This window comes from Panthera tigris, chromosome A3, assembly GCF_018350195.1.
Source record: "Panthera tigris isolate Pti1 chromosome A3, P.tigris_Pti1_mat1.1, whole genome shotgun sequence".
In the NCBI taxonomy this organism is placed as follows: domain Eukaryota; kingdom Metazoa; phylum Chordata; class Mammalia; order Carnivora; family Felidae; genus Panthera; species Panthera tigris.
The window spans coordinates 113,166,328-113,182,437 of NC_056662.1; the positions used below are offsets into that span (position 1 = coordinate 113,166,328).

At 34.8% G+C, this 16,110-nt stretch overlaps 1 protein-coding gene across 9 annotated transcripts in view; it reads right to left on the bottom strand.

The window, feature by feature from the left end:
- The window catches only part of BIRC6 (baculoviral IAP repeat containing 6), a 223,543-nt gene that overhangs the window by 141,077 nt on the left and 66,356 nt on the right, over positions 1-16,110 (bottom strand). For 7 of the 9 annotated variants that reach the window (XR_006215936.1, XM_042982203.1, XM_042982200.1 and 4 more), the window contains 8 exons: positions 14,019-14,197; positions 12,892-13,025; positions 11,698-11,859; positions 11,469-11,600; positions 10,265-10,362; positions 8,715-8,862; positions 7,774-7,907; positions 4,398-4,544 (listed from right to left, as the gene is read on the bottom strand). Coding sequence is in view for 8 of the 9 variants with exons in the window: in XM_042982203.1 (XP_042838137.1) it covers positions 4,398-4,544; positions 7,774-7,907; positions 8,715-8,862; positions 10,265-10,362; positions 11,469-11,600; positions 11,698-11,859; positions 12,892-13,025; positions 14,019-14,197 (1,134 nt within the window). In the remaining variant the exon portion in view is untranslated. The remainder of the gene's footprint in view (positions 1-4,397; positions 4,545-7,773; positions 7,908-8,714; positions 8,863-10,264; positions 10,363-11,468; positions 11,601-11,697; positions 11,860-12,891; positions 13,026-14,018; positions 14,198-16,110) is intronic. The other 2 variants (XM_042982202.1, XM_042982196.1) reach the window with 1 other exon arrangement.

A 16,110-nucleotide genomic window follows, 5' to 3' on the forward strand; every position in this document is an offset into this window, starting at 1 on the left:
AGTATAGGAAACAAACTGTACCATGAAAATGATTATGCTAATTTAGTTGGTTATGATAAAAGTCGATCAGGACAAATTATAGTTTCTATGATTATGATAAAAATGGATATGTTGCATCAGTCATTACAGAGCATATGCACACTGTTTAAGCTATTTAAGGTACTTTTCATATATATATATATATATATATATATATATATATATATATATATGAAAGGAATAATGATATAGTGTCTAGGATTTGTTTTGAAGTACTTCAGCAAAGAAAAAATAGCAGAGATAAAGGAAATGTGAAAACCATTAATAATACTGGAACGTGGATAATGGCTATGCGGTTTATTTACCTAATTATTTTTAAAAATTTTTAAATTTCCTCCTTCAAAACCAAGTTTATTCACCATGGGCGGACAAGAATAAAAACAGACGTTACAGAATACTTTTCAAACAAAGAAAATCATACTTGATTGCAACTCAAATGACAAAAAGGAAAAAAAGAGGGATTAAAATGGAATGAGATAAATCCAAATGAATACTGAATATAAAAACCGTAATGATACATTTGGGAATTAAAATACACATAAAATTAAGGTATAAATGCACAACTTCATACAAGTCAGAAAGGTGGTAAACGTTCTAGATATCTGCACTGTATAGTACAAATAGTAATTGGACTTCTGAATGTATAAAGGGTATATGTATATTATGACCACTGGGATAACTGCTAAAAAGAGTAAAGAGTAGAAAAATAGCCCCCCAAAATATAATCACCCAGAATAAGAGGAAAGGAAAGAGAAAAAACATCTAACTGGCAAAAGAGAAAACCTAGTAGTATACCCGTACATTAAAAACAGCAGATTTAGGGGCGCCTGGGCAGCTCAGTCAGTTAAGCATCCAACTTTGGCTCAGGTCATGATCCTGCAGGTTGTGACTTCAAGCCCCGGGTCAGGCTCTGTGCCACAGATACAGGATTCTGTGTCTCCCTCTCTCTCTGTCCCTCCCCTGCTCTCTCAAAAATAAATAAACATTAAAAAAAAAAAAAAAAGAAGATTTAAAAACAAATACATCAGTAATTACATTAAATGCAAATAAATATTCCAACTGAAAGACAAAGTATCAGACTCAATTTAAAAAAGGCAACTATAAGCTGGCTATGAAAAATAAGGTTCAAAGTAAAAGGAAGGAAAAATATCTATCCTATTAATAGTAACCAAAAGAAAGCTGATACAAAGCATATAAATTTCAAACAAAGTAATTTTAGAAAAAATAGCTACCAGGGATAAAGACATAATTCCTAATAATGAAAGATTCAATTCACAAGAAAGATAACAATCATTCTAAATGTGTATGGTAACTTCAAAATACATAAAATAAAAATTGGTGAAACTCAAAATTAAATATCCACAGGCACAGTGACAAGAATTTAACATACTGATCTTATGAACTAAAAGAAACCAAGGAATTAATCAATAAAGACAGAATTCAAATAACACATTTAGCAAATCCACCTGAATGGACACAGCAAAATTTACCAACAAGTGTAAATATTATTTTCACATATTTATGGAATAGTTATAAAAATTGATCCTCTACAATTCCCAACACAGACTGCAAGACTGACAGAGTAATTTTTGACCATATGCAATTTAAACAGAAATCAATAACAAGATAACTAGAAAATCCTCATATATTTGGAGATTAAGAAGTGCATTTCTTTAATGTTACTTACTAAAGCTGAATATATGCAAAACCCATGAAGCAATAAATCAACTACTACATTCATTTCCAAGAAAACAGTATATTCAGTAGTACTAAAAGCACCATAATCGAACAACCCAAATATCAATCAATAGTACACTTATCAACAGTAGGCACATAATTTTTTTTTATTTAGACAACAGAATCTCAAACAGCAATAAAAAACAACCAAGTATCTACAATGCACTGATATAGATAAATTTAACAATCGTAACATTGAACCAAAGGCAGACCAAAAAACACCTAAATGTAATTTTATATTATAAATGTAGACCCTATCCAACAAGTATTCAGAAATGTATAACTAAGTGTTTATACAATGAAAGAAACACCAAGAAAAGATTACTCTAAAAGTTAGAACAATGTTTCCCTTTTAGAGAGTAAGGGAGAAATAACTGGAAGGGAACATGAAGACACTTTTCAGAGTGTTGGAAAAAAAATTTTTTTAATTTTTTGTATGTTTTTATTTCTGTGACAGAGAGAGAGAGAGAGAGAGAGAGAGAGAGAGAGAGAGAGAGAGGGAGAGAGAGAGAGGGAGAGAGAGAGAGTGAGCAGGGGAGGGGCAGAGCGAGAGAGACACACAGGATCTGAAGCAGGATTCAGCTCTGAGCTGTCGGCACAAAGCCTGACGTGGGGCTCGAACTCATGGGCTGTGAGATTATGACCTGAGCCAAAGTCGGACACTTAACTGACTGAGCCACCCAGGGAACTCAGAAAATTATTTCTTGATTTGGTGATCACATGGACAGTTTGTTTTGTCATAAATTGTTGGGTTATACAATTGTTTTCTGCACTTTTTCATAACAGCATTATATTTCATAGCTAGTATGTTTTGAAAAAAGTAAACAGGAAGTTGAGAGACTATAGTCACCTTTTGGCACCTTATGATCACAGTTGACTTTGCACTGCACCTGGGTGGCTCAGTTGGTTAAGTATCTGACGATCTCAGCTCAGGTCATGATCTCGTGGTTCGTGGGCTTGAGTCCTGAGGTGGGGTTTGCCCTAACAGAGTGGAGCCTGCTTGGGATTCTCTCTCCCTCTCTCTCTCAAAATAAATAAATAAACTTAAAAAAAAAAAAAAAAGACTTTGCCCTAACATTTAATAAAAACCCCTTTGCTGGTGATGGTTTCAGTCTGGGTGAAATACATATATGATTGCATACTATCTTTGAAAATACAAGAAGCTGGTTCCATTGCTTGCTTTGTAGGAGATGAAAAGGAGTGTGAGGAATACTTCTCTTCTTCAAACCTGATCTGTGATCTATTACAAAATTTTATACCTTCTGAAAGCATTACTTACTCAAACACATGCATTTTAGATCCTTAATTTCATGACAGTTCCAAAAGAGTCTGATTTATAACAAAAGAGTTCTCTGAAAGTGCAATTTCTTGTCACAGCATTTTTCTATTCCAATGTAAATGTATGTCTCTACAAAATGACTATAACAATCCAAGAAAGCTAACACAAATAAAATTGATCCTTCTAGCATCCCATGTAAGATTTTAATTAAAAACTCTGAGGTAAATTATGTAAGCAAAGGATTTCACTTAGTAATTACTTCCACAATCGGAAGACATAAAATGATTCTGAATAAAAAGGTACTCAAAGAATTGATAATTTATGTACATATATATACATACACACATAAACATTTATTTTTGAGAGAGAGAGAGAGAGAGAGCTGGAGAGAGGGGCAGAGGGAGAAAGAGAGAGAACCCCAGGCAGGCTCCATGCTCAGTGCAGAGTGCGATGCAGGGCTCAAGCCCACAATCCCAGGATCATGAACCAAGCCCAAGTCAGAAACTCAACTGACTAAGCCACCCAGGTGCCCTGATAAATTTCTTCTAAAAACCCTTCTTAAAAGGTTTGGTGACTTCTCAAACTGTTTTTCCTTTCTGTTAATCTATTGAAGAAAACAAAAAGAAAACCACAAACACAAAACCACCAACAGAATTCATTCAAGACAATATGCAAGCTCTTCTGTAACTGTAATATAAAGATAAAACCCTAATATTTTTAATTATAAAAACTTCACTTATTTGTGCCAACACAGAACTGTAAATAAACACTTATCTTACTTACAATGAGAAAAAAGCACAGAAAAGAAGGTTTGTAAAAAAAAACACCAGAGTTCCCACTGATTATTCATTACAAACATCAATAATACCACATATTCAACACACTAAAATATTGGTTCATATGTCTGAAGGTGCTTTAAACTAGCTGGAAAAACAGTATTCCTTCTTCACTCTTCTCAACCTTCTCAACGATATTACCAAACATACTGTGAACTTTAAATGCAAGAAATAGCATTACAATGCCAAAACTGCACATAACACTGGTCAATAGTTGAGGAGTATTGAGGCTGGGTAAAGGAAATGTAGTCCCTTTTAATTTTCCCTTTAATTTTGTTATGTTTGATATGTTCTAGAAGGTAGGAAAAAAAGTGCTATGAATTGACTTAGAAAAGAACACAAAAATACTTAAGAATTTTCCCTCCTATTAATAAGTTTCTATTAACACGACACCAAAGGAACTTATAAATAACATAAACTGATATTTAATTACTTACATATCACTTGGTATTTATGCAGCATAAAATGCATAATAAAAAGAGTGTATAATAAGAGAAGGTATATACCAGTAAACGTACTTGCATCATCCCTTTCTATTCTGGTGCCATCACTAGTTGACACACAAGTAAAGTGCAGGGGCTCAACTTCTAGAAGTCCAGTGAGAGATGTGAAACTACCTTCGGCAGCTGTGCAACTACTGACCTTTCCATTTCCTATTGCAGAAAAGAGACAAGTTTTATGATATGTAAATAAATTTTGAAAAGGCAACAGTCCTATGGAAAATTACACCTGCTACTACAATTTTAATTAGACAAGATGTATTAACACACAATCCTCATACAGGGCCTTTCAATTAATATGAAACAGCAACAAGTGATCAAGATTTTAAATGAATAAAATATAATAAAACAGCTACTAATATTAGCTATTACACAATCTGTTGAGTATGCATAAAATCAGAATACATTCTGTGATGTCAACTGTATAAATATGACACTAAATAAAAACTAAAGAAACATTCTAAAATATTATCCAAATTTATCTATAAATAAATCTTTATGTTTCATACATATTATCAATTTTCTAGAATGAGGACTACTACTTTATAACCATAGAAACACCCCTGAACAATGTTGAGGGTGAACAATGTTGGGGGTGCCAACCCAGCACAGAGTCAGAAATCCACATGTAACTTCTGACTCCTGCAAAACTTGACGACTTAGAGCCTACTGTTGACCAGAAGCCTTATAGGTAATATAAAGAGATGATTAACATATACTTTTCATGTCTTATGTAATATATACTGTATTCTTACACCAAAGTGCACTAGAGAAAACAAAGTGTTAATGAGAAAATCAGAAGTGAAAATACATTTACAGTATTATACAGTACTATATTTATCGAAAACAGTTCTGCATTAAGTGGACCCACACACTTCAAACTCATGTTGCTGAAGGGTTAACTGTAGTTTAAGTTAGCACATGCAGTTGAAAAATTAAATTAAATTAAATTAATTCACATGATCACAACTACATACAGTAAAACCACAGCAAGGCCAGACGGAAGAACACAAAAGAATTAACAGTGTATGTGTTATGGAGGAAAAGGGTTATTTTTGGTACTGTCCAAATTTTCTGGAATTAGTACTGCTTTAAACAGAATTCCTGAACAGATAAAATTAAACAGAAACCAAAGATGCAAAGAACGGGGAGATACAAAAGCTAATAACATCTGAAGGATTAAATGTAAGACTAAATTGTCATGACCATGTTCTCTAACATTTCACTGGTGCACACCACAGGACTTGACATGTATTTAAAAAAAAAAAAAAGTATTTATTGAGCGCTTACTTAATACAAGACATAGGAAATGCATTAAAAAAAAGACAGGCCTCAGTCTCATGAAACACATATTTGGTGTTAATAGGTTAGCAGGCATTAAACAACTAATCATACAATTAAAAAAAAAGTGCTTACCCCACAACCCAGCATTTGCACTAGTAGGTATTTACCCAAAGAATACAAAAATACTAATTCAGAGAGATACATGCAGCACCCCGATGTTTACAACAGATGATCTACAAGAGCCAAATGTCCATCGACTGATGAATGGAAGAAGATGTGGGGTGTGTACATACATACGTACACACACACACACATACACATACACACACAGGAATATTACTCAGCCATAAAAAAGAATGAGATCTTGCTATCTGCAACAACATGAATGGAGCTAGAAAGTATTATGTTAAACGAAGTAAGTTTCAGAAAGACAAATACCATATGACTTCCACTCATATGTAGAATTTAAGAAAGAAACAAAGGAAACGATCATAGGGAATAAAATAGAGAGGCAAACCAAGAAACAGACTTTGAACTACAAAGAACAAACTGACAGTTGCCAGACAGGAGGTGCATGGGAGATGGTTAGACAAGAGCAATGCAGAAAGACCAGTTAGAACACTATTATTGTAGTCTATATTCAAGATGACTGGCTTTCCTGTAATCATGCGATCACGGCGGGGGGGGGGGGGGGGGTAAGAGAACAGATTTGAAATATATGATGGTGTAAAAAGAGACAGCCTCACTGTTGACAGCCTCACTGTGGAGGCTGAGAAAGAGATATCAAGGATGACATTCAGATTTCTGATTTGTGCCAGTGATGCCATTAACTGAGAAAACAAATACTGCACATGGACCAATACCGAGGAATAAAATAACGAGACAATGATATGGAGACTTACGTCATGATTTCTAAGTCCCTTCTTCTGGGTCTTCTTTACGGAATGTGCTACTCTAGCAAATTTGTTCCCTGGCCTGACCTGAGCTTTACGGTCTTCTCCTTACACTCTCTCCTTTCTGAATCTGGTATACAGAAAGACACCTATACATCTAGTTCTAGCCTTTCCTCTGAATTCCACTCATAAACTAATGTGTCACTTGGACAGAGATAGAGCAGCATAAAATAGAGCCTAAGTCATCAAACAGAGGAAGACACATACATCCACAGCAACATAAGCCATTAAAAAGCAAGTAACAGACCAGTGAGTATGATCTCTTTCATTAAAAATGTTCATGAACACGTGTAGCAAACAAGTCTACACAGCTAAACATCCTGTTAACAAAGGTAATCTAAGACGGTGGAAAGGTTGGAATTTAGGCACTTCACATATTATTTACATTTCTGTATTTGATTTTTCTCATTTGCTTTTTCTCGCAATTCATCTTTTAAAGTAAAAGAAACTGAAATTAACCCCAAAATTTACTTCTATTTAATGTGGTAATTATCTTAATATATTTACCAAAAATTCTAACATTGTGGTTTATTAGCAACACTTGTAGTAAGTTCAAATGGAAGAAAACAAAAAATAAAATAGTCATTGCTTATTTAACAAAACTAGATAAACACCAAACTATAGCACTTGGAAAGGTTATACAGTGTTATACACTCAATCCTAAAAGCATTCTTTCAGAAATGTAAACAAGAATACATGTAACACTGTACAAAGTTTATCTGAGTATGCCAGTAGATACAGAAAATTATTTTTCTTTCTGCATCTTTACTTATTATAATAAATATACATTAATTTTTATTTTTGATATATGAAACTATTCTTTAATTTTGGGGACATCAAAGGCATACCAAATAAAACTGAAAGGCTACAAAAAATAATCAAATTTTAAATAGTCTCTTATGAGCATTAAAGTCATACTGACATGCAAGGAAACACAAAAAAACAAACAAAACAACCCTTGAAAAAATAACTTCAGTAATTTTTCTGAGGGGGGAATTAAGAAACAAAGGCAGTTTCATGATTCACAGATGTTAAGTTCTGAAGAATTTTAGTTTTTAAAAACAGAATGTCATAACTACAATTTATTAAGTCAATGATAGCTTAAATAGAAGAAATAAAATACAGAAATTCCTTTATGTTACTACCTGAAAGGACATCTGATAAATCAATTTCATCTGACTGGACACCAATGCTGCTGTTGTACACATTTTTACAAGAAGAGCCGCTCATTTCCAAATCAAAGAGGACTGGATCAAATGGTGAGCTATATAATCCATATCTGAAAAATAAAATAATGTCCTAACAATTTTCCTGTTGGCCATCTAATTAACAAATTACCTATTTACTTCCATTTGAAAGCAGTTTGACACAGGGCAAAAGGAAACACTAACCAGATTTAACCCACTAAATTCAGTGAATCTCAGTTATGTTCCCTGGAAACCTATACTCCAGAAGATATGGTGCCAGAGACTCAACAAATGTGATTCCAATAAACTGGTAGCTAATGAACCAAGATTGAATCTTCATCTGCAGACTGAGGCAAGGAAGACATATCAGGCACCCTTCCCTCAATTCCATCATTAGTTACACTGACTCAGCAGAAAGTACAAAGGCTTTGAGTAAAATCTGATCAAAATCAAGATTTCTCCTCTAAAAAGATTAAAAAATCATCATGTTGAATAAAAATACTTCAAATATTGTTTCATTATGTTGGAAGTTTTTAGAAAAATCAACCAGCAGATGAAGAATAATAGTTAAGGCCTGTAAGCGCTTTATATAACTTCAACCACAAAGTTTGAACAGTAGAGAAATTATCTTATGCTTCTTCAATTAGCAAGAAATACCATTTTTAAGTATTTTAATACAATTGGTCCTCTGAATACTCATCTTCAGGACTTTCAAAATTGTTAAAAGGAATTATTTCAGAGAAAATAGAGGAAAAGAAAACCTTAGACTAATATGTAGAAAAAGGAAAAGCATGAATTAAATCAATTTTTGCAGGCAAATATATATTTTAGCAATTCTGTGCAAAGCTGGTATCATATCCTGAAAGATCCATTATCAGTCACTACGTATATTAAAATACCTTGTCTGAAGTAAAGCTTCCATTGGCGTTAGCCTGTCCTGTAACTGTTTGGACACAGCAGTAAGCAAAGATGCACAAGCTGTACTGCACCCAGCCAAATCTTCATCTTTAACATAATTCAGTAAGACAAAATACCAATAGACAGAACCTGAAAACAATAAAAGCAAATCAATGTTTCTTTTCCTCATTTTTCTCTAACAAAGAGAACATCATATTACATATTTATCAGTAAGTCCCCTTACGAAACAACTTACAAAGAAGGACCACCTCTTTGGAAGACTCTAAGAGGACAGTGACAGGGAATCTCCCATTTTTTAAGAAGTTTATCAAGTCAACCTAGTCATTCAGGTTTTCACTAACTTGAGATGACTCTAAGGGACATTTTAGAATAGCTGGAAAAGTACAGAAAAGTCTTGAAAACGATCCTCCCTGAAATACTGTTTGGTTTATACTAAAATTTTCAAAAACAGTGGATGGCAATGAGCTCCTAGCAAGTAAATATAGTTATGCTATACCGCCAGTTAGACACAGACCAACACAGCTCAAAAGATGATCATCATGGTGTATTCTAAGGCTCTTCTGTAAAATTTGAGATATCTAAGTACACTCCAGAATTTAAGCATCCTATCTTGAAGACCATCCTCAAAAAAACAACTTTAAACTGCAAAGACTATTAAAGTGAGCGACCAAGTCCAAAACATCTTACTCTATATAACATAAAGTTAACCGTTTTACCCAAAATATGTTCAAGAAAAATATAGATTCTTTATCCAAATTAATGATAATATAACCACTTATCGACTAACTTTGAGCACTATTTTTCTATAATACCACAAAGATCAAATCCTTGTGAAATATATTTATCTCATTGAGACAACTTGTTGAATAAATTGATTATTAAACAAAAGACTGTAAAAAATGTCTACAAAAAGATAATGTTAGGTTTAGAAGGGCAAATTAGTAGCTCTTCATAGCAACTAAAATGGCACAAAATATTGAAAATACTTGTAAAATTTTTATTGCTTTATGTATGTGCTATTTTAGGGGGACTGCTTTATAAAGTGCTACTTGATAACTACATTCATTCTTTTCTTTTTCCACATTCATTCTTGAATGGCATGTTTATAGTCTTCAGGTGCTTTAAAAACCTACTGGCCCCTTTTCTAGTTTGCCAAAGTCCCAGCAATCACACACAATACACGCACGGACCATTTTCCTTAGGTCATCTCTCTGGCACCTACTGGCATTTTAGCAAATTTGGGAAGATGTGATCTATAGTCTGTGAACAACCAAACAACTCAACAATTTGAACGAGGTATAGAAAATGTATGAATTGAGATGACTTGCTATTTACTTAACTCTCCCACTTTTTCGAACCAGTATTACTGAACAGAGTATCTGCCCACCTTCTCACAATCTGCCAACCCTTAGAGAAGCTAGAGAAAAAAGAGGGGATAACTGAGGGGAAAATGTTGACTACATAATCTCAAATATATTGTGAGATATTTCCTATGACTACTGTTATTTGTGAGAAAACTAATTTCACATACCACCAGTTGCTGCTGCAGGTAAAAATGACATATTCTCAAGTAAGGCCTTCAACAGAACAGATCCAAATCCTGGTTGACACGGGTCACATTTGCCATTACTGAAAAAATTTAGAAGAAAAAAACTTAAATGTATCACCCAATGTCTAAATTCAATCCTAAACATGCTGTAGTACCTAAAACTCAATTTTAAAATGTATTCATACAGATTACAAGAAAAATCTGCCTTAAAGCCCCATATACATGCAGAAAGAACACAAGGACTGATTATACTGAAGGTCTTTGTCACGGTTTTCCTTTGCATTAAACCATTCTCTTCACCAAAAAGGATTAACAAGCAGGCATAGGCATTACTGACTATCAGTTTTTAAACATTTCCTAGATGGTTTAAGTCTCAGGGTCTAGAAGAAAGGTCTACACAACGTTACAAATAAACCTGGTAAGAATGTCACGTAACAGGGAATAATGCCTCAGGTGAAGAATCAAACGACAATCAGGGAAGATAAAAAGTGGGGGAAGGGTTCCCCTTACAAAACTTCCCAAAACACTACCAATAGGTAAAGAAGCCTGGTAGACTTCTTTTATTAAAAGACTTATGCAAGTCGACATTTTCCCCCTAAAAACCTAAAACTCTTTCTTAGAATCTCAATAATCCTCAGGGCACCTGAGTGGTTCAGTCGGTTTAGCATCCAACTCTTGATTTCACCTCATATCATGATATCAGAGTTTGTTCCTGAGTTCAAGTGCCACATTGGGCCCCACGTTGACCTTGGAATTCTCTCCCCTCCCCTGCCCCTCCCATCCCCTTCCCCTGTTCGTGTTTCTTCTCTCTCTCAAAATAAGTAAATAAACTTAAAAAAAAAAACAAACAAACAACAACAACAACAAAAAAACCAGAATCTCAGGCGCCCAGGTAGCTCAGTTGGTTAAGCATCTGACTTTGCCTCAGGTCACGATCTTCTGGTTCATGAGTTTGAGCCTCACATAAGGCCATCTGGCACGCTCTCACTCTCAAAAATAAATAAATATTTAAAAAAAAAAAAAAGACTGAGTAACCCTCATCAACTTTCGAGATTTTTTTAACTTATGAAAATTCTTCTGTTATGCATTCATTCACCAAGTATCAAATTACACTACAGACACAGCATCACCTATCAAACTATAGCTGCACCTACAAAGTGTACTTTCAACTTAAAAAACCACTAACCTAATGCACAAGGCTAGAAATCGGGCACACTTATGGGCTATGCTGCGTCCCGCCTCAAAGAAGCATACACGCACAATGTCTGAAAGACATTTTCGTGTTTTTGAAAGCAGGCTCTCATTTCCTTCTTTGGAGCTGCAAAACAATAGCAGATGTTTAGACTCATCTTGAACTTCTACTCATAATTTCCAAATAGCTATCATCAGTTGTTAGTAAAATCTTAATTATTAACCTTCCAGGTCCATTCGAATGTACTCCAGCTAACCAACAAAGGGTATCCAACACAAGGCTCTGGGCATGTTCTGTGATTTGGCCATCATCTGCTTTTCTACAAAGAGTGTTAAGAAGCTTCTCATGAAATTCTGAAAACTGTAACATAGCACATCGTTGCACTCTAAAAAACAGAAGATATAAACACATTAACAACCAAAATAGAACAGTTATGACTAAACCTACCACAACCTGGTTGGTTATTTGAAATCATGAATATCACAATTTAAAATATGTTTTTGAAAATTAAATATTAACAATGGAATGTTGACCTATTAATTTAAGGTTATGGTATTAAAAGGTCAAAACAGGGGCGCCTGGGTGGCGCAGTCGGTTAAGCGTCCGACTTCAGCCAGGTCACGATCTCGCGGTCCGTGAGTTCGAGCCCCGCGTCAGGCTCTGGGCTGATGGCTCGGAGCCTGGAGCCTGTTTCCGATTCTGTGTCTCCCTCTCTCTCTGCCCCTCCCCCATTCATGCTCTGTCTCTCTCTCTCTGTCCCAAAAATAAATAAAAAACGTTGAAAAAAAAAAAAAATTTAAAAAAAAAAAAAAAAAAAGGTCAAAACAGCATATAAGCAATACTTGGTTTATAGAAAGTTTTAAAAGAAATGAAGTTTACAATAATGTACTATATTCTGACAAAGAGTGAATAAAACTTCAAATTATATTTATGTCTTTCCTCGTTCTACAAATATTATATTCCTGGTATATACCAAGCACTGTACAGATACCTGGGATAAACCAATGAAGTAGAAAGATAATTCATACCCTCATTGAGATTACAAATACTTAAGTGAAATGGAGACCAAACAAAAATTTTCAAGTAAAAGATTTAAAAATTTTATGTGTGGGGTGCTTGGGTGGTTCAGTTTGTTAAGCGTCCAACTTTGGCTCAGGTCATGAACTCGAGGTTACTGAGTTCAAGCCCCATGTCGGGCTCTGTGCTAACAGCTCAGAGCCTGGAGCCTGCTTCAGGTTCTGTGACTCCCTGTCTCTGTGCCCCCGCCCTGCCTGTCCCCCGCTCACACTTTGTCTCTCACATAAATAAACATAAAATTTTTTTTTTTCAATTTTACATGTGTGTGTTAACGTTTATTAGAATTCATCCTTTGTACATTTATTACCAAGAGAATAGCAGAAGAAGGAAATGAGGTTACCTTTCCTTAGAAATTGAAGTTTTCTTAAATCTTCGAATGGTGACTGAGACCTCTTGCAGTAAGTCACAGCCCCGGAGGTTCTCAGATTTGCGGGCGCTACTTGAATTTTCATTCTTAACGTTAGATGATTTTTCCTAAACATACAAAAACAAATAACTCAATGAACAAACAAATGAAACTAAAAAAGCATTTACCATTTAAATAAAGTTTTTTTAAAAAGGAAAATAACTGTATTATGACTATCAAAACAAACACCAAATTAAAATGAAAGCTTTTACCCTCATATTCAGTAAATGACTAATTTCCCCCAGTATTTATAATGGGGAAAAAACAAAGTGGCTGTTTTAAAGGCAATAACCCAATGATTATAGATTAGAAAGCCAAAGTCCTGAGTCCAAGTCCCAGCCACAGCACTTAGAAGCGATATGAAATACGACAGCTCCCCATCTCCAAGGTTCACTCACTTTCAATATGAAAAATGGAGATAATAATAGCACCTGCTCTGCCTACCTCAGAGTTATTTTGAGGATTAAATCAGATAAAGTACACAGAAGTCCTTGAAAAATTGGAAGACCTATACAAATATAAGATGATTGGTGTTACTGATATTGCTATTGTTGCTTATGAATAATGATGATAGAGAAACAAAAATCTCCAGAGTTCAGGAAAATCCAAGATTAGACAATTATGAAGAGACTGCATGGTACACAGCTAGTTGTAGAAAATCAACCTTGAAATTAGGATTTATCTCTAACATTACTCCCCAACTTCTCTTCCTGCATCCTCCCAAATGTTTACCCAAAAAAAAGTGGTGAGTTACCAGTAAAGGACATAGAAACAAACTCTAAAACCTAAATAAAGAGGTATTATGGTCTAAAACAATTATAAAGGGAAATATCTGCTAACAATTACTCTGCTGGGCATACTTTATAAACGCTTGCTTACAGTTAATTCAAAATAGATTCTTCTTAATTGTATTTTTAAAGTCAGTCACTGCAAGGAAAAATTATAAACAAAGTATCTATTGAAAAATCAATAAAGGGTCATACTACTTCAAGAGTGTGTCAGATCTTGTCCGCCATGTCTATAATAGCACTGCTGTAGTTCAAAACGGCACAGCTTCATACCTTGCCTGCTGCAACTTTTGCCAAGAGTGAAGCAAGTGAATAACCCTTGTTACTCTGGTGTTTTAAGGATGGAAGTCTTACTACCGGGCGTATACCACCATTACAGATCTCATCGGTTCCTCTTTCATTTACTGCCTTGACGTGGATTAAAAAGGAACGGTATTTTCCTCCTGCCATACCTAGAGGAGCCAACACAGAATGGGAAAAATAACCAAATCACCAAAAGAACGACTTGTTTTTCACCTTAACAGAGCAAGTTATGTAATTAATTCCACAAATTTTCAAATTATTGAGTCTAATCACTGAATAACCTTCATATGTTGGTAGCAAAATAACAAAAAGCACAGGGGCTATACCAACAACAGAAGACAGAAAATTCTGACTAAATGTTACAAACATTTTGCATATCTTTCCCTGGAGAAATGATACATTTTAATAACATTTTGTCAACTATGGGAAAAACACAAAGATAAAACTACCTTTCAGTGAGCACCACTGATCGATAATGAAGGTATCATTCTGTGAATGCATCCGGTCCTCTTACAGACACACGCACACAGACATACGCACATATACACGAGCACAAAAAGCACAGGCTTTGGCGTCACGACCTGGGTCTGAATAATGGCTCAGTTATTTATTAGGCATGTGCCCGATAATCTCCTGTGGTCCAGTTCCTTCAAATGTAAAATGGGAATAAGGGTACCTACCTCAAAAGTACCTAACACACAATTGTGCATGGCACAAACAGAGCACTCAATAAATACTGGTCGTTACTATCACCAGTACATTTTGCTTCCTTTTAACTAAACTGAGATCATACCACACAATGCATATGTAAAATATACTGCAAAAATAACCTCAAATTAATACACTCACCAGTAAACCATCAGCCTATTGTTATCTCACAGGTATTAAATCCTTCTGTAATTACAAAAGCTACTTTTGTTGTTTTCCACTGATCCACCTGCCTACTGTGCTAACATTACACGGTTATAATCTTCTTATTGTTGTGTTATTACTCTTTGTTTTAGTATCTGACAAGACCCTCCCTCTCTGTTTTCTTTTTCCAAACCTCTTTGACCCAGATCTTCCTTTTACTCTAAAAATTTAGCAATCATTTTCTCCAGTACCAAAGATTTCTAGACAATTTGGTAAGGAAAAAAAATCATCTTCAGTAAATTCTAGGAAAGTTAACTCTTTTAAATTTAGTCTTTTGAAATACATGTCATATAATTCCACCCTCCATTTTGTCAAAGCCAACATCTTTATATTCATATACAAATTTACGTTTCACAGTCTCATTCAACAAAAGTTAAGTTATACTCTCAGCAATACGAGAGATCTTATTAGCCTTGCTCACTGCTGTATCGCAGCACGTAGCATAATACACCACAGGAGGTCATAACCTTAATGAATGAATGAGCTGTAGTCAAGAGAGCACATTAAAACTCGTATGCAGGGGCGCCTGGGTGGCTCAGTCGGTTGAGCGCCAACTTCGGCTCAGGTCACGATCTCGCGGTCCGTGAGTTCGAGCCCCGCATCGGGCCCCTGTGCTGACAGCTCAGAGCCCGGAGCCTGTTTCAATTCTGTGTCTCCCTCTCTCTGGCCCTCCCCCATTCATGTTCTGTCTCTCTCTGTCTCAAAAATAAACGTTAAAAAAAAAAATTAAAAAAAAAAAAACTCGTATGCAACACATACTATGCATCTAACAGTAAATGTGTAAATGTGGACAGCTATTATGAAGGGAATGTACACAAATGAAAATCGTTGTTATTTAGGTGGTGAGGTACTTTCTGGCTTGAGGAAGGATAACCACATCCCATCCCACATCCAAATTTACTTTAATAATCAAGGTAGGTACTTTGTTGTTGGCTTTTTTAATTTACTGGGATATGAAGGCTGATATATAAACATCCTACTACTGTAATATCTATCATCTACATAAGAGCCAATTACTTTTAAATACACATTAATTAAAATGTGTATATGTGAGAAACTCAATAATTACATCTGATGTTATCAAAACTCTTCTATAAAAACCCTCAAGAGGAAATATTACAACAATAAAAAATAAATAAATAAAATACAA